Source organism: Mauremys reevesii, linkage group 9 (assembly GCF_016161935.1).
Source record: "Mauremys reevesii isolate NIE-2019 linkage group 9, ASM1616193v1, whole genome shotgun sequence".
Classification (NCBI taxonomy): Eukaryota; Metazoa; Chordata; order Testudines; family Geoemydidae; genus Mauremys; species Mauremys reevesii.
This window is the reverse complement of record NC_052631.1, coordinates 48205120-48224096: the sequence shown is the minus strand read 5'-3', so window position 1 is coordinate 48224096 and position 18977 is coordinate 48205120. Positions and strand designations below refer to the sequence as shown.

General features: G+C 41.6%; 1 protein-coding gene across 7 annotated transcripts in view; it reads right to left on the bottom strand.

Annotated features, from left to right (window-relative positions):
• STAG1 (stromal antigen 1) overlaps positions 1-18977 on the bottom strand; it is a 356975-nt gene that overhangs the window by 90807 nt on the left and 247191 nt on the right. For all 7 annotated transcript variants that reach the window (XM_039487594.1, XM_039487595.1, XM_039487599.1 and 4 more), the window contains 3 exons: positions 16941-17011; positions 5708-5795; positions 3911-3991 (listed from right to left, as the gene is read on the bottom strand). In XM_039487594.1, coding sequence (XP_039343528.1) covers positions 3911-3991; positions 5708-5795; positions 16941-17011 — 240 coding nt within the window. The remainder of the gene's footprint in view (positions 1-3910; positions 3992-5707; positions 5796-16940; positions 17012-18977) is intronic.

Here is an 18977-nt window from a genome sequence, read left to right as displayed (position 1 = left end):
AAACAAGTCCCTTAACTACAGTTCCTCCCACCCTAACTGCTACTATCCACCGTGTGCCCATCTCAACTCTCAGAGTGGACCCCACAGGTTGGTCCCACTGTAGTAACAGTTTAGGTAGTCACAGTTCATAACTGGGCAATTTTTTTTTTTTAATATGCCCAGCCTGGCCATAAGGGAAGCAAACCCCAGAGCCTCTTGGTCCCTTCCCACTAGTATTTCCAGTAACCTGCAGGGCTCCTCAGGACCCTTGTAGGTGCTGTGCACCTCCTGAGTTTAGGACACATGGGGTATTTCCCACTTGAGGGCTTCCCATGGGTTACTCCCTGGTGAACTCCCCTCAATTTACTATATTGTCCTGGTCGCTTGTCTCCTTCAGCCTCAGAGAAGGCTTAAGCTCACTCCACCGCTTCCTCCACTGAGGCCAGCCGGAAGCACTTTACCCGGCTCTGTGCCCCTCTGGTCAGAACCTTCAGAAACTGTTCAAGGACCACCTGATCCAGAACATCCTCCCCTGACCTGGTCTCTGGGCAGAGACACCACGTCAAGAGGCTGCAGATGTGCCCCTCACAGGAATGGTTCCACCAGGAACCTGGGCTGATAAGCCTCTGGAGTCAGCCCTAACTGGTCCAGGATAGCTGCCTTCACCACTGGGTAGGAGTTTGCCTGCTCATCATTTATTACCCAGTAAGTCACCTGCACCTCACCATTCAGAAACTGTGCTATGTGGGCTGCCCAAACAGACTCCTCCCAGTTCGCTGCCTTTGCCACACACTCGAAAGTCTGGAGGAAGGTCTCTGGGTCATCTTGTGCTCAAAGCTTTGCAAGGTGCAGACCCCAGTCCCATCACCATTTGCATTACCAGGTGTAGTGCAGCCCAACCGCTTCTGTATCCACTCCTGTTGTTTGGAGTGGACTTCTTGCCACCTCTGTTGTGTAGTGAACTGGCATCCTGCTGTTTCTGCTGATTTTTCCATCATCTGCATCAGCAAAGTCTGGGTCTGGTGTTCTTGCTGTTTCTGCATAGCGGCTATCTTCTGCTGCTGCCCTGCCACTAACAGGCTGTTCACCAACTCCATCTTTCCACTTAGTGTAGGGGTGGACTAAGACCCCACTTCTGGTATCACCTATCACTAGGATGGCTGCCGATTCACCTTTGCTCCAAACATGGGCTGCCATGCCCAGTCTCAGTTAAAGGGGTTTATTCTATTTTACAATAAAGGTTATTTTTATTTATATTATATATATATATTTACAATAAAGGTTAAATAACTAACCAGCCAGAATGCAGTCTTAAGTCAGTATCTGGCCCCCAGTCTTCAGGGCAACCCCGCCCAGCGCCTGGCATCTTCCTAGCCTCAGCCAGCTCTGCTCCCCACTTAGAGCAGCAGCTGCAGGGTTGCTTCCCTAAACCCTCCCTTGCTCCAGGGACTCACCACAGGAGTTAGTTCCACTCCTGTGTGGCCTTTGCTGCCCAGGACTCAGCCTGTCACAGTCCTTCCCTCTCGGCTGCCTACTAGCAGCCCTTCATAGACCCAGGTGTAGCCCAGCTCTCTTTAATTAACTGGATTAAGCTCACCTGCTCCAGTCCAGGGGAGCAGTGCTCAGTCTATCCACTGAGACCAGCTACTCTGTGACAGGAACAAATATGTAATAATGAGCTCTTCAATCTAGCAGAGAAAGGTCTAATACAATCCAATGGCTGGAAGTTGAAGCTAGACACATTCAGACTTGAAATAAGGTATGATTTTTTAATGATAAAGGTAATTAACCACTGGAACAATTTACCAAGGGTGAATTCTCCATCACTGACAATTTTTAAATCAAGTTTGGATGTTTTTCTAAAAGATCTGTGGTAGAAATTAATTTGTGGAAGATCTATTGTCTGTGTTATACAGGAGGTCAGACCAGATGATCATAATGGTCTCTTCTGGCCTTAGAATCTATTAAAAGCACATATGAGCAATAGATGCTGCACCTCACTTCTCTCTGAGGTGCTTCTGTTGTTGGCCAGGCTGAGGTTTTTGGAAAAGTGAGCAGAAATCGCCAGATGAAGGATATTGCCTCTGGCATTGGAATAAAGACAACATAATGCTCCTTTTCATTTGATCAGGGACAGCAAGCCTCAGACACATTCCAGTAGACTTTGTACTATTCTGGGGACAAATCCAAGCCATCCAAATAGTAACAGCTCCACAGCTGTATTACTTATTAGTATGATGTCACTCAAAATTCTATCCAATTACTTTAAAATGATTTAGCACATCAATGATCAATGCACATATAGGAAAGGAAAGTCCAAGACTTAGAACAGAAAATTTAGAAACTATAAAACTAAAAAAGGTAAATTAGGGGATTCCAATTGTAGAATTAATTTATATTGCAAATCGTCTTTCATAGTTGGCTCCATCCAATTACAAATATATAAAAGCTCTAGGAATGGTACTTTTTCTAATTCAAGACTGTCTAGCTGCATCAATGTAATCTGGATTAACCTATTAAAAGAATTAGTGAAGAAGTTTGAATAAGGATACATATACAAGAATGTCTTCACAATATTTGCATTCCTGCTTGCTCAGAGCATGAGTCATTTCCTATAACTCTTTCTACAGCAAAATATGCACTTGCCTCATCTAGACTCAGCATTTTATAATGTTACTGGGGATGCCTTAACCTACTTGTGCTTTCTATCTTTCAAAGAGAGAAGGGGAAGTGAGCTCTTTTTTGTTTTTATGCAGTTAAATATATACATTGCAAAGTGAGTCTGAAATCAAATTACAACAATTTAAAATCATTTGTAGGATTTTTTTAATGCGTCCTACTGGATAATTATGCATCCTAGAATGCAGTCGTCCCTTACCTCCTGTGTTAGAATCATATTAAATACATGCTTATTCATTTGACATATCGTACTAAAAATCATTTTTAAAATGAGCTACAACTTCCCTTCATTGTACAAAGAGGCTGATCCTTAGAAGGTGGAAGAGTTCTTTGTGTCCCAGTTTTATAGCATAGTTACACTGACATAGCAGATATAGTGTTACACATTTTGGCCCCAATTCCAGAAACACTTAAACATATGCTTAAGTCCTGTCCTGAATAGAGATGCTTTTCTGAATCAGGCTCTTTATTAATATGACTAAGGAACAAACTGGAAGAGTTTCATTTGACATGGTAAGGCTGTATCTGTTACATAAAGAAAACACTGCAATGCAAGTCAGGAGTACAAGGGGTCTTTTGGGAGGCGATGTGTCTATAGAGATAAGGTGTTGGGCAGTCCAGGACTTTGTGTGTGCAAAGTGTTTGCTGCTGTGCATGGTTTTATGATAATTAGATTTAGTTTTGTACCATTGTTTTAAATCAGTAACATTAATAATATGAACAGACCTTTCTGCTTTAATAATGCTGATAGTTATTGCTTAGTGCTTCATTAGTAATATCCACTACTAGCAAACTTACATTTGCCCTTGGCAACATTAAAAATATAGTTATTCGTTAAAAATTAAATACCATGTAGGTCTTCAGTTATCTGTGAGTCTACAAATCAACATTATTTCCCAAACTGCAATCCATTCTAATTGGATAAGCTGTATCACCAACACTTAATCTCTGGCACAGGCGTCTGTGCCTTTAGAGAAGTGTATTAGACATCTTCAGAAATGAAAAATCAATCAGGATCAACTTCCAATACAGAGCAGAGCGGCAGATCCTCCATTGCCCTGTACTCTGTCTCATCAAAGTGGATATTAAATGTTAGTAAATTAGAATGGTAACGATTTACACCCACTTTGCATTGGTGTAAAAATGACTGCACATAAAACAGGGAATGAGGAATTAGGACCAATGTACCTAGTGACCTAAGCAAGGTTAAACTTCTTCAGTAACAGCTGTATATATAGTAATTTTTACTTACTTTGGAGGGGGACCCTTCTGTGATTTTCACCAGCTGCCAGAGAATAGAGTAATGAGAACACTGTAGTGCCTGAACAACTATCTGTAATAGAGGGAACACAAAGAATGCCAATACACTGGAAGACATCAAGTACAAGTCTTTAACTAATATTTAGCTAAAGTTTATGAAGAATTTTGGAAAAGAAGAGATAATAGCTCTTGTGTAGCACTTCTCATTTTCAAAGGTATGATTTTACCCCTTAGCCATCTTAGTATAAGTAAAGATCATTTACCTCATTTGGTGGGGGAAAAAAATGTAGGTGCTGTGAATGAAAACTGTAACAGTCTTTGTCAGAGCAGAGTAAAGAAAGGCATAGGCAAGTCTGAACATGACAAAAGTATGACCCAGCATCTGGATATCTCCATGTAAATGCATGTGTTTTAATCCACTGAATTCTTAAACTGTCAGTATGACAGCATGGTAACATGATGCAAATCAAAGAGAACACATGTCTCATGGAGATGGCAGGGATAATATCAGCGCTACGAACAGAGATATCAGTGGGAGGTGTCACCTGAAATTCAGTAAGAAATGTAAAGGACAACTGTGACTTCCTCTCAAAATCTTGTTCAGATCAGAGATGCTTCCCACAATCAATAGAAATGAACACAGTCTAGGGGCAGAGAAGCTGTACTGGAAGAGCGCTTAACTTTTTATTTCTCTATACTGGAGGTTTTTTGTCAGGTATGTTATGTCTGTGGCAATCCTAAGTACTTCACAATTAAGTTTTATGTGAGGATAAACTGCATTTCATAAAAGCAAGAACACTAGGTGGGAGCCACCTAAGACAGCGAATGGGAGATGCGGACCAGAGGAGTGCATGCTAAACCCCACCCTTTCCATAGAGACAGGCTTCTTAGTCTGGAGAGAAGCAACTAGCTTTGCTTGCGATTCTGAAGCCAGGAAACTTCTTTAGAGTTAGGCACCTTAAGCCATTTTAGCAAGAAGCTACTGGAGGAGGAGGTGCCAACCTTATAACTTTTAGCCCAGTCATTAGAGCACTAGCCTGGGATGTAGGAGGGTCCAGGTTCGATTCCCCTCTCCACCAGAGGGGGAGAAAGGATCTGAACAGGGTTCTCCTATCCCTCAGAAGACTACTGTAACCACTGAGCTATGGGATACTCTGAGATGGGGCTCCTTCCATCTCTTCTGTTCAAGCTGTACCACTCTGTACAACTGATGAGTGACTGGTGCAGGGGGAATGGATGCTGGGTCTCCTACATGGGTGCCCGAACCACTGGACTACAAAGTCATTCTTGCTCTCTGGCCCAGTGATTGCTCCACTGTGGACAAATACTTAAATAGTCATTGAACCAGCATTACAGTGTAATCATAATTCTCATCTTATCTAGCATGTATGTAGCACGTTCCATAGCAGAGGAGGAAACCAAGGCACAGGAAGATTAAGGACTAGATTTTTAAAGGTATTTACGTACAGCAATGCCTAAATACCTTTAAAGACCTGGGCCTAAGTGACTTAGTTGAAGTTACACAGTAAGTCAGCTGCAGAGCCAAGAACAGAACTCAAGTCTCCTGACTCCCGGTCGTGCACCTCACTAATACTGACCTTTCATTGAAAATCCCAGGAATTTCATTAAAATTAATTTCACTGTGTGACCGAAAAGCATGGTTTAAACTGTGGTATCAGGAAATTAAAGGCTAGGGCATCAACTTATTGTGCTTCTCTATGATTATTCTACTAAAACTCATACAGCTTAACTCCCCCAAATGATATAATGTATATATTGCTAATTGTACCTGTTCTGGCATAGCTCCATGTTCAATTCCAGTCCTCAGTAATCGGTAGCAGTTACTAAACAGATCCCATTTTGTGAGATCATGAGCACTAAAACAAGAGGCAATAAAAATATATTAGTTGAGTTTCATGAGAAGAAAACTGTCTTTATGACTCAATCAATAGTTCAGTATTTGTTTGCAATGTTGAGACAAAAGAGCAGTTTGAAAGACACTTGTATAAATGAGTTCACACTAAATTAAAATTTGAAGTTGTACTTTTTCATAAACTAGAAATATTTTACCATAAGAGATTTTAATTAATGCAGAATTAAAATCAATGCAAATAATACACCTTTATATATATGGAGGTAGCTGAATTGTGGCCAAACTACCATGTCTCGAACTTGCCTCTAAATCAGCTTACTTCTGTGATTCTAAATACTGCTGGAACTTCAGCAGACATTTCTCTGGCACTGTGGCAGATACCCACAAGGGAAGTCAATTAAAATATTTTAAATGAAAAATAATTTTTAGGCAAAGTAAATTTAGGTATTTTTCTCTAGTTAGTTGCAATAAAATATTTAATTTTAAAATAGTAAACATTCTAAAACATCTAACAACATCTAAGGGATCTAGTTACAGGAGACTGGAGAGGAAGAATACTGAGAAAAGCTCATAAGACCCATCACTTCACATCAAGTTATAAGGCCCTGATCCTGCAAAGAGAACCATATGAGTGGATGCCTGACCTACATAGAACCTCACTGATTTCAATGACTTAGGCCTTGTCTAAACTACCACAATAAGTCAACCTAAATTACACTACTCCAGCTATGTGAATGTTAACTGGAGTCAACGTAGATTAGGCTGACCTACTGCGGTGTCTATACCACACTGTGTCGAAAGGAGACACTCTCTCGTCGACTAACCTTACTCTTCTCGTTCCGGTGGAGTACTGAAGTTGACCGGAGAGCGCACTGTATCTTCACTAGACCCACCAAATTGACCCTCGCTGCATCAATCACAGCAGCATAGATCACCCACAAGTATAGACATGGCCTTAATGTAAAGCTACACTCTTATTGCTGAAGAACTGATTGTTATACGCATATATAAAAACTAATCCTTTTGTACTGAAAAGTGAGGAAATATTGGGGCAGTCTCTGCTATTGGTTTGTACCTGCTCGCATTGTCATTTAATTAAAACCTCTTGAATAGCAGAATTGTAGAAGACCCTAAAGACAAACAAACAAACCAACCCTCATAAAAGTTGAATTTCAGGTAGGCTTGGTTCCATGATAATAAGATGTGTATTATGTAAATTCTAGGCCCCCAGGTTACTGCCTCTGAATAATCTTGTTGTATACACTGACCCTGATTCAACAAAGCACAAAGACTTGTCCACACACAAAAGTTGTACCATTTGAATAATACCAACAGAGTTAAAGCGGTACACAACCTCCTAGTGTAGATGCAGTCATGCTGAAACAGTTTATTTTTGCAGGGAAGGAGAAAATAAACATTGTCTTATTTGTGAATTTTTATTCTAGGACCCTCAATGACAGAGAGACAGTCTTCACACGGGTGTTCTCTGTTTCCATGGCAACTGAAGACAGACCAGATCATTGCTTTATGCCTGGGCTTAGGTCTACCCCTCAGGAAAAATTCTCCAGAACAATAACCTCCAAAGCTGGAAAAGTACTAACTTTTAAAAGTTTAAAAGTGCAATTCAACTCAAACTATTTGCAGAAGAGTTTTGACATGAAATTTTGGGATTTCCTGGAGGAACACCCTCTTCTCTTCCAAACTAGTTAACAAGTGAACAACAGCCAGAAGAATACCTGGTCATAAAGCAATACACTGAGGGAGGGTCAGACTGTCTGACATGGAGGATACTAGAATGAAAATTAATTGATAAGACAGAATTTTCCCTCTTAGTTCCCTTCATGTCAGACAGTCTTTACAGTGGGATGCAGAAAGCAGTAAATCATCCCTAGGGAGGGAAGATTCAGTGTATGTATGTAGAACTGAAAAGACAATTCAGGGTTATTGGGGCACTCTGTCCTGTAACACCATTCTACCACCAAATGCTGCATTAGCAGGGAGAGGATGGCAATGGAAAGTGAGGATTTAAGGCCATGTATAAGCTTTACAGGCCCTCCTCAAAAGTTTGCAATGACAGAAATTGGGGGTATGGTAAATAATGAAGGGGACAGATCACCAATTCATAGAGATCTGCATCACTTGGTAAAATGGGCCCAAGAAAACAATGTGTGTTTCAATAAAGCTAACTGTAAATGTATATAGCTAGGGAGAAAGAATGTAAGGCACACTTGTAGAATAGGGGACACTATTCTGGGAAGCAGTGACTGTGAAAAAGATTTGGGGGTCATGATGGATAATCAGCTGAACAGGGGCTCCCAGTATGATGCTGTGTCCAAAAGAACAAATGCAATCCTGGGATGCATAAATAGGAGAATCTCAAGTAAGAGTAAAGAGATTATTTTACCTCTATACTTGACACTGGTATGATCGCTGCTGGAATGCTGTGTCCAATTTCAATACCCCCAATTCAAGAAGGATGTTGATAAATTGGAGAGAATTCATAGAAGAACCACAAGAATGCTTAAAGGATTAAAAACATGCATTCTAGTGAAATACAGGTCAATCTATTTAGTTAAAAAAAGAGAAGGTTAAGGGGTGACTTTGTCATAGTATATCACTACCTACCTGGGGAACAAATATTTAATAATGGGCTCTTCAGTCTAGCAGAGTCAGCTATAACATGATTCAATGGCTGAAAGTTGAAGCTAGACACATTCAGACTGGAAATAAGACAAATGTTTAACAGTGAGGGTAATTAACCATTGGAACAACTTACCAAGGGTCATGGTGAAGTCTCTATTACTGACAATGTTTAAATCAAGATTGGATGTTTTTAAAAAAAGATATGCTGTAAGAATTATTTGGGAGAATTTCTTTGGCCCTGCTATACAGGAGGTCAGACTAGGTGATTACTACAGTCCCTTCCGGCCTTGAAATCTATAAATGATGGGTGTATCTCTCTGCTCACAAGACCACTGCTCTTTTCATACTGGTAATGGCTGTTGTACTGGAGGCTTTGAATGCCTCTGCTATATGCACCTTTATTCCATTGTAGGCTCTGTTCACACCCAACTTATGCATTTCCACTTCCTTAGAATGCATGGATTCAGCCAGTACAGTAACAATACAATTTCCTATTATATGAGGAAAATTGAGATGACCTTGGAGATGGAGGCATGGTTAGTTCATAGTACAATCGTGTATCATAGAACATGTAAACTGAGGTTTCACTGAGAGCACACTAAGCTTCAATCCCCACTGGGGGCAAGGAGGTGGTAAGCAGGCAGGATACTTTCAGTGAGAATAGGAAGATATATCAACTGCGAAGCTGGAAGGTGCTGTTGTTAGGACCTGCAGCCCATATATTAAGGTCATGACAGGAATTTGCATATTGGTACCAATGACATAGGGAAAGGTTTACTCCAAAATAAAAAACACAGTAAGAAGGTCACAAAAACGTCAGCATGGCTGAACAACAGAGTAAAAGAGGCAGTTAGAGGCAAAAAGGCATCCTTTAAAAACTGGAAGTCAAATCCTACTGAGGAAAATAGAAAGTCGCACAAACTCTGGCAAGTCAAATGAAAAAGTATAATGAGGCAAGCCAAAAAAGAATTTGAAGAGCAACTAGCAAAAGACTCAAAAGAAACAGCAACTTTTTTTTTTTTTTAAGTGCATCAGAAGCAGAAAGCCTGCCAAACAGTCAGTGGGGCCACTGGACGATCAAGGTGCTAAAGGAGCACTCAAGGAAGATAAGGCCATTGTGGAGAAGCTAAATGAATTTTTTGCATCGGTCTTCACTGCAGAGGATGTGCGGGAGATTCCTACATCTGAGCCACTGTTTTTAGGTGACAAATTTGAGGAACTGTCCCAAATTCAGGTGCCAACAGAGGAAGTTTTGGAACAAATTGATAAATTAAACGAAAACAAGTCACCAGAACCAGATGGAATTTACTCAAGAGTCCTGAAAGAACTCAAATATGAAATTGCAGAACTACTAACTGTGGTATGTAATCTATCACTTAAATCAGCATCTATACTAAATGACTGGAGGATAGCAATGTGACCCCAATTTTAAAAAAAGGCTCCAGAGGCAAACCTGGCAATTACAGGCCACTAAGCCTAACTTCAGCATGAGGCAAAAAGGTTGAAACTATGGTAAAGAACAGAAATTATCGGACACATAGATAAACACGATGGAAGAGTCAACATGGCTTTTATAAAGGGAAATCATGCCTCAACCAATCTATTAGAATTCTTTGAGGGTCAACAAACATATGGTCAAGGATGATTCAGTGAATGTACTGTACTTGGACTTTCAGAAAGCCTTTGAAAAGGTCCCTCACCAAAGGTTTTTAAGCAAATTAAGTAGTCATGGGATAAGAGGGAGGGTCCTCTCATGGATCAGTAACTGGTTAAAAGACAAGAAACAAAAAGGTAGGAATAAACGGTCAGTTTTCAGAATGGAGAAAGGTAACCAGCAGGGTCTCCCAGGAATCTCTACTGGGACCAGTGCTGTTCAACATATTCATAAATGATTTGGAAAAAGGGATAAACAGTGAGGTAGAAAAGTTTGCAGTGATACAAAATTACTCAAGATAGTTAAGTCCAAAGCAGACTGTGAAGAGTTACAAAGAGATCTCACAAAACTGGGTGATGGGGCATTTACCAAATTAAATGTTGGTAAATGCGCAGCAATGCATATTGGAAAATATAATCCCAACTCTATGCACAAAATTATGGGGTTTAAATTAGCAGTTACCACTCAAGGAAGAAATCTTGGAGTCATTGCGGATAATACTCAGGAAACATCCGCTCAATGTGCAGCGGCAGTCAAAAAAGCTAACAATGTTAGGAACCATTAAGGAAAGGGATAGATAATACGTCAGTAAATATCATACTGTCACTATATAAATCCATAGTATGTCCACACCTTGAATACTGCGGGCAGTTCTGGTCGCCCCATCTAAAAAAAAGATATATTAGAAATGGAAAAGGTACAACCAAAGGGCAACAAAAATGATTAAGAGTATGGAACAGCTTCCATATGAACAGACATTAAAAAGACTGGGACTGTTCAGTTTGGAAAAGAGATGATAACAGGGTGGTATAATAGAGGTATATAAAATCACAAATGGTGTGGAGGAAGTGATACTGAAGTATTATTTATCCCTTCACATAACACAAAAACAGGGGTCACCCAATAAAATTAATAGGCAGCAGGTTTAAAACAAACATAAGGAAGTACTTCTTCACACAGTGCACAGTCAACCTTAGGAACTTGTTGCCAGGGGATGTTGTGAAGGCCAAAAGTGTAACTGGGTTAAAAAAAATAATTAGATAACTTCACTGAGAATAGTCCATCAATGGCTATTAGCCAAGATGGTCAGAGATGCAACTCCATGTTTTGGGTGTCCCCAAGCCTCTGAGTGCCAGATGCTGGGACTGGATGACAGGGGATGGATCACTTGATAATTGCCCTGTTCTGTTCATTCTTTTTGAAGCATCTGGCATTGGCCACTGTCAGAAGACAGGATACTGGGCTACATGGACCATTGTTCTGACCCACTATGGCCATTCTCCTGTTCCTATGCCGGTCCTATGATGGTCCTCAGATATCTGTTATGTGAAGATGATGAGATTCTCATGGGTTTCTTACAGAACTACATTCCTGCAGTCACTGACTTGTCTTTCCAAAAAGTGTTGGCCTTGAGCCCCATGGTCAGGCTATGTTGTAAAAACACCAGCATGTCCTTTGCTTCAGCTAACTTTGCCTTGATGTGTATCCCATATAACGCTGATATCTCATCAGATGATACATATACATGATTTTGAATTTGCTCTAAAATGCTGGGAAGATGTTAATCACTTTCTTACAAGTAGCTGTAGTTGCTTCCTCTCAGCTTCCCAGCTGATGGGTTAGGCAGCACTGAATATTGGTTCATGAGAGGTCCTCGGTGGGTGGGTGGGTGTGCGTGCTGCAAGTTTGAGAGGCGGTTACAGTTATATCTGTCGCAGAACTAAGACTTGAGAGTTAACAAGAAGGTGATTTTAATCACTTTGGTCTGTTCCTTCACCATCATCTTTACCACCTTTATTCTCAGAAGCTTGCGGGGTAGGGGAGGAAAGGCATAAAGAAAGCCCTTCAGCTCACTTCTGAGATAAGGGGATCACTGCCTCTGTTTTTGAATGTCTCTTCCTAATGTTTTACCTCTCTTGATTTTCTAACTGGACTTGGATGCAAATAGGTTAATCAATAGGCTTTCAACCTGTCCTGTGATGCACTGAAAGGCTAGGTGATCTAGATTGCAATCCTTTGTTTCTAAGTGTGTCTTGTGGAGCCAGCTGACTCACTCGCTTCTTGATGTAGAACCCTGAAGAACAGAGTAAGAGTTTCTATTCAAGACATGAACAAAGCTACTTCTCTAAACAGTGCTGAATGTTTTCTCCCTTCTTATCAGTTACATACAGACCATGATTCTGAAGAGTCATCTGCTGGAAATGGAGATGTGAAATAGATGGTCCTTAGCATGAGACAGGTTATATTCCATGTCACCTTGTGGGGCCATGAGAATCCCCTACATGGAGTCTGTTGGTATCTGTTTTGCTGGCCAGCTTCTTTCGGCCTGACATCAGGTAGTTGTTAAATAATATTAAGAATGAATTCACCAAGGGATACTAGTTCTGGATCTGGACCAAGATCTTTATATATGGATTTGCTGGCTGGCAGTGAAGCAAGAATTGTTCTGGGTTATCCATGTATGAAACCAACAACCCCAGAACCTCAGTCAGAAACTCTAATCTTAGGAGAGATATGCTAATGTTTGGCAAATCAGACACTATCTTCTGCCATCTCCCTTCTGAAATAAAGATTGTACTGGATGATAACTTAGATGCTTGAGTTTTGTGAAGGCTGTAACTGGCCCTTACACTTGTTTGCTCAAAGCCATGTTTCTGAAGGCTTTTAGCAATGGCTACTGGACTCTGCGTAATATGAAAATGTCATTCAGATATCCCTTTCACTTGAAGGGAGGGATGATATAGCATTTGAGTAGAAGATACAAGTCCAAAAAGGGAATACTTTGTATTGAAAATGCCTCTTGTTGGGGCAGAAGTTAACACTGTACTCCGTGCTGATCACGCCTCAACTAGAGTGTTGTGTCTGGTTCTCAGTACCAGATTTCAGGAAAGATATGGACAAAGTGAAGAGAGTCCAGAGAAGAGCGACAAAAATGATTAAAGGCCTAGAAAACATGACCTATGGGGGAAGATTGAAAAAACTGGGTTTGTTTAGTCTGGAAAGGAGAAGACTGAGAGGGGACATGATAATAGTTTTCAAGTATGTAAAAGGTTTTTACAAGGAGGGAGAAAAATTGTTTTTCTTAACCTCTGAGGATAGGACAAGAATCAATGGGCTTAAATTGCAGCAAGGGAGTTTAGGTTGGACATTAGGAAAAACTTCCTAACTGTCAGGGTAATTAAGCACTGGAATAAATTGCCTAGGGAGGTTATGGAATCTCCATCATTGGAGATTTTTAAGAGCAGGTTAGACAAACACCTCTCAGGAATGGGCTAAATAATGCTTAGTCCTGCCATGAGTGCAAGGGACTGGACTAGATGACCTCTTGACATCCCTTCCAGTCCTATGATTCTGTATTTCTTAGTAATTCTCCCTGATCATACCTTCGGTAGATTTCTAGGGACTTATTTTCATATTCTGAAGACTTGGGAAGAAAATTCTTTAATGATGGATTTCAGTATTTCTACCTGGAATACTGATTTCCTTATGGATTTGTTGAGGGAACTGAGATCTGAAGTGGGCTGCATGCTATTGTTCCTCTTTGAACCACAAAGAATCTTGTGTCCTTTCCAAAATCTCTTTCTCCACAGAACTCATACTTCATCTTCTGAGTACCTCAAGCCTGCATTTTCTGACGTGGTTCACTCCCAGATGATAGCCTTAGCTGAAACGTCCCAACTGGGGTGGGGTGGGGGTGGGGGTGGGGGAAGAGAATCTCCCAAGACATGGGACACTCAAAATCAAAGAAGTTTTTGGAGTTGGACAGTTTTCAAGAGAGGGACAGTTTTCGAGAGATCCAGCCTAGATCTTGCAAGCCTCAGGAAAGGTAGCAAAGGCTTCCTCCTAATGTGTAATCTCTATAGTGGAACCTGGTTAAGAGCAGTGGCTACAAAGGGAATACTTGCTGAGATAAGGAAGTTTTAAGATTCTCTCACTGGAAGGAGGGTGAGTATTTTTCCTTACTGACTGCTTTGAGAGTCTCTCCCATGAGTCTACCAACAAAATATTTGGAAGGACACCAGATGTTACCCTGCAAGTCTATTTTCTTCAAGTGGAGCCATAGTTGCCCCCAAGATCTATTTTTGTGAGCTCTGAATACACAGCAAATCAGAGTCATGTGAAGCATCAGTCCTGAAAACCCTGTTAGGGAAACTTAGTATAAAGTGCCATATATATTTGATCATAAGCCTGTTCATTTATAAGCCGCCCCCACCAAGATGGATAAGTAAACATGGAAATTTTTATAACCATTCATAAGCCAACCCTATAATTCAGGGGTGAGCAAACTCTGGCTCCTGGGCCATCAGGATAAGCCGCTGGTGGGCCAAGATGATTTGTTTACCTCAAGTGTCCGCAGGCACAGAGGTAAACCTAAGTAAACAAAGTGTCCTGGCGCACCAGCTGCTTACCCTGACGGGCTGGAACAGCAACTGCTGGGGAAATTTTTTTTTGTGGGGGGAGAAGCTGGGAGTCAGAGGAGTAACCCCTATGACCACCCCTCCACGTGACCCCACCCCTAGCCCGGGACCCTCACACTCTCCCCATCCCATCCCTTCCCACCTTATCTGGGGAGGGCCAGGGGAGGATGGCTCTGGCCTGGCTGGAGCTGCTCCGGCGGGCCAGACTGGGCGGTATGGCCGCAGCATGTTCTGATGGGCCAGACCGGGTGACGTGGCTGCAGCATGTTCCGGCGGGCTGGGCTGGGCAACACGGCCGCAGCATACTCTGGCAGGCCTGGCAGCACGGCCACAGCTTGCTCTGGGGGGCGGGGCCAAGCGGCATGGCTGCAGCTGCTTCGGAGGCTGGGGGGAGAGCAGCGTGGCCAGAAGCGGAGAGAGACTGGCCCCGCCTCTTCCGTTCTGGCCCTGCTGGCTGTGCTGCCTCTCCTTGCTCCCTCTGTTTGGGGGAGGGGCTGTGTCCCACCTCTCCCTCTCTATACCGGTTCATTAGCCGATCCCCTTCTCTGGTGCTTCCCTTTTTTACTAAAAAAAATTCGGCTTATGAATGAGTATATACAGTAGATTTTAATATTTTTTTTGTGGATACTCACAATGGCCTCCTAGTTGAGCACAGACCTCCACAATAAGAGACTCCAGCCAATACTCTCAGGCCTGCTGCTACTGCATCCAAGTTTGATCTGAGTGTTAATCTTATTCTCCTGTCTGGCAGGAATACTTCCTCAGCTGGTATGACTATGCACTTTACTAAGGAGACTACAGCAGGCTTAACCTTAGCCAGAATATAGAACACACTTTAGTATTTGTGTATAAGTAAGTCTTGAATGGGAATTCTCACTCCACCTTAATTAGTCTTGCATGAACCAGGTGACGAAGAATTACAGCGCTTTCCCCAACTTTACCCTTTTCTCCCCCTAGTGTTTCATTTTCTAAAAACATACCTATGAAGTTAGACTCCCTCCTCCTCCAATTTGTGCTGAATTCTGGAAAGCTTAATTAAAAGTCTGAGGTATCTTGCTCAAAACCCGTTTCAGAGAGCTTTTCTTTTCTTGAGACTAGAGAATCTAGAGGAGATACACTCTCCTGAGATATTTTAAGAGTTTGTGCTACCCCATTGAGAGCTGATTATGAGCAATATCCCTCACTAGTCCCTGTGTCAAACCCCTGAGAGAAAGGGGGAAGGGCCCTGTGAGGGAGAGGGCATTACTGAGGAAACTGAAAAGACAGTCTGCAGGCATGTATCCTGCATGTCGCCCTACAGAAAACAGTAGATACTTTATGACCTCCTATGGGATCCCTGGAGGCTGGAAGGGGAGAGGATGTAGGTCCATCACACAAGGAAGGGGATCTGAATCACACCAGACCATGCTCCCTGCTGCTGGATCCAGGCTGAACTAACTGCACAGAATGAGGACTGAGCCAGAGCCACTGGAGACAACTGATTCACTGGTATCAGTGAAGTCTCAGGCACTGGCACCTTTCATGGCAGCTAAGGGCTTGCAGGTAAAGCACGTTATGGAAAAGGGAATGCTTTGTCGTCATCTCAGCACAGACCTTGCCTACATGCTGGCTGGATTCGCTTCCTGCCTCTGCAGGCTGAGGGAAAAGGGGCCCATGGCTTAGGGGAGAGGTAGGAGGGCTTTAAAGAATGCTCAGTTCCATGCCACTAATTCTCGCCTGGTTTCACTGAAGAGAACTTTCATGCAGCCTTGCTCAACTGTCTCAGCATGGATTTCTCTCACAAGCTAGCTGGGAATCAGGTTTTCTCCTGTGGCTTGATATCACTAGGGGAAAGGGAGGCTAAGTGCTGTCTTTCAGAAAGCCCCTTTTTTTTTTTTTTTTTTTTTTAAGTTCTGTAGTTTTGCTGGAAAAAACCTCCAAATCAATGAAGAAACTGACATTTTAGTTAAAAATCTTTTAAAAATCCTATGAAAGCTCTGACAGAAAGAGAGTGCTTCAGTCTGCTGTGTGCCCCTTGGAGGCAGAAAATTCTGGAGAGTTCTTCCAGAGGTCTGGTCTTAAGCCTCGGCTCAGAGCAAAGCTCTGTTTTGCCCCCAGCTGATGTGGACAGAGGGAGGGCCACTGCTGTGAAGACTGGCGAATAAGCTCTACCAGTAAAAGTCACCTAGAGGGTTTTACAGCATAACTATTTCAATGAAAACATCACACGCCCAACTAAAATAGTTGTAAAGCATTGATTTCAGATGGACTTAAGCATACGTATAAGTGCTTTGCTGAATCAAAGCCCTCCTGTTACTGTATATCTTCTGGCACTCAGTCTGTTTTTCATATTTTAGCACATCGTTTTCCTCATCTTTCCTAACTTTGAGTATCATCTTTTATTGGCTAACATTATACATCACTAGACATAGCTGATCCAAGTAAAATCACATACTTATGAAAAGAAGTTAATCTCTTCAAAGTGGAAAGCACATTGTATATATCATCATCATCAGCTTCTTCTCCCTGGAAATGAAAGCATATTCATCAAGGACTCTGCAATACAAATAAGCGTCTCTCTTTGCATGATGAGGACGACTAATAGTTACAGAGTCTTATGTTGACATTTGAACTGGCTCATGAGGACACAATCACTATTTTGTGCCTAGATTCTTGATTTCAATGAAAAATAATGATAATGGACGTTTTAAGTAACCATTGGGTAGTACTCAGAAATCAGCAAGACTTGTCTGACTGCATTAAGCAACATCACAGTATTAATATTCACACAAACAAACTTTGACAGTAGTACAGTAAAAGCTGTTTTATCTGGCAATTCACCAGCTGGAAAGCTTTATAAACCAGCATTTCGGATCTTCATTGAAAGTCTGGTTTATAATCATGTTGGTGTGGCGCCGGAAGGGGTTTCGGGTGTGGGAGGGGGTACGGAGTGTGGGCTTTGGGAGGGAGTTGGGGTGTCCCAGCCCTGCACCCCCTTCTACACTCGAACTCCTTTCCTCTCATTTAACCAGCATTTTTCACTTACTGGCACGCCCCCATTCCTCCAACATGTTTACATAGACCAATGGCAGACTCTCTCATTTAGTTCAGGTCCTTATCCTGCCCCCATCACCATAGTAACAGTGTGCCTTACATATCTGAATGCATTAAACCAGTGGTTCTCAAGCTTTTTTTCATTTGTGGACTCCTAAAAAAAATTCTAGTGGAGGTGTAGATCTCTTTGGAAATTTTGAATGGCAGTGTGGACCCCTTTGGAAATCTATTGTCTGTATATACAGCTGACTTCTGTTCAGTCAGTGTCCAGTAGGGGTCGTGCATGCACCCTGAATGCCCTTAAGCCCCACCTCCCCCAAGGGCATAAAAGGCACAGCAACCCCAACCACCAGTCAGTTCCTTTACTGCCCAGAATCCTCATTTATAAGACTGAGCTGTGGGGACAGAAAGCAGGTCATGGGCTCCACATGCAGAACATCCCGAAGAACCATAGTTACTATCAGATAAGTAACCATTCTTTCTTATTTGAGTTACTGCACATGTGAATCATACTTATGGTAATTAGTTAGTAGTCATCTTTAAGAAGTGGGAAGCTAGTAGTTATGTGAAAAGAGATTTTAAAATAGTTCTTCCAAAACTGGCATCATATCTTGAAGTGGTGACTAACTAATAATGTTTCACAAACATATGAGCTGAAGGCCAGGTAGTTGCTCCACATACTTCCAATTCTGGAACCCAACTTAAGCATACTATTGATGCAGCCTGCACTCTAGTGGAGTGAGTTTAGATATTTGGTAGAGGACTCATTAATATCATAAGCAGTTTAAATACAATACGATACCCGTTTTATAAGTGTCTGTGATGAAACAGCCATCCCTTTTAATTTATTACCATAAGTAATGAAAAGTCTCGATGTTTTATGTAAAGAGCCATAACAGCGACCTTTTCACATCTGAAGTAGATAATTTAGAGACAGCAGGTGAAAAATGAGGTGTTGGAAAAGACCTGATGAATGAATTGATATGAAAATCCCATAGAACTTTAGGAATAAAAGATGGACACGGTCTTCTGGTTACTCTATTCACGTGTAAAACCATACAGAGGATTTATCATTAGGGCTTGTAATTTGCTTATTCTATGAGCAGATGTAACTGCCATCAGGAATGACCTTCATTGATAGTGGATAAATTGGACAATCTGATAAAAGTTCAAAGGAGGGGAGGGTTCATACATGAAGAAAGCACTAAATTGAAGTTCCACGTAGGAGCAATTTTTCTCACAGGAGGAAAAATGTGGACAAACCATTTCATAAATCTGTTCACTGATAGATAAGAGAAAATTGTATATCCCTATACTGGAGGATGAAATGCAGTTATTGTTGCCAAATGGACTTTGACTGATGAAACATATAGTTCTGAGTGCTTTAAAAATAAGAAGTAATCTAATATTATTGGAATAGAATATCGACATGGAGAGT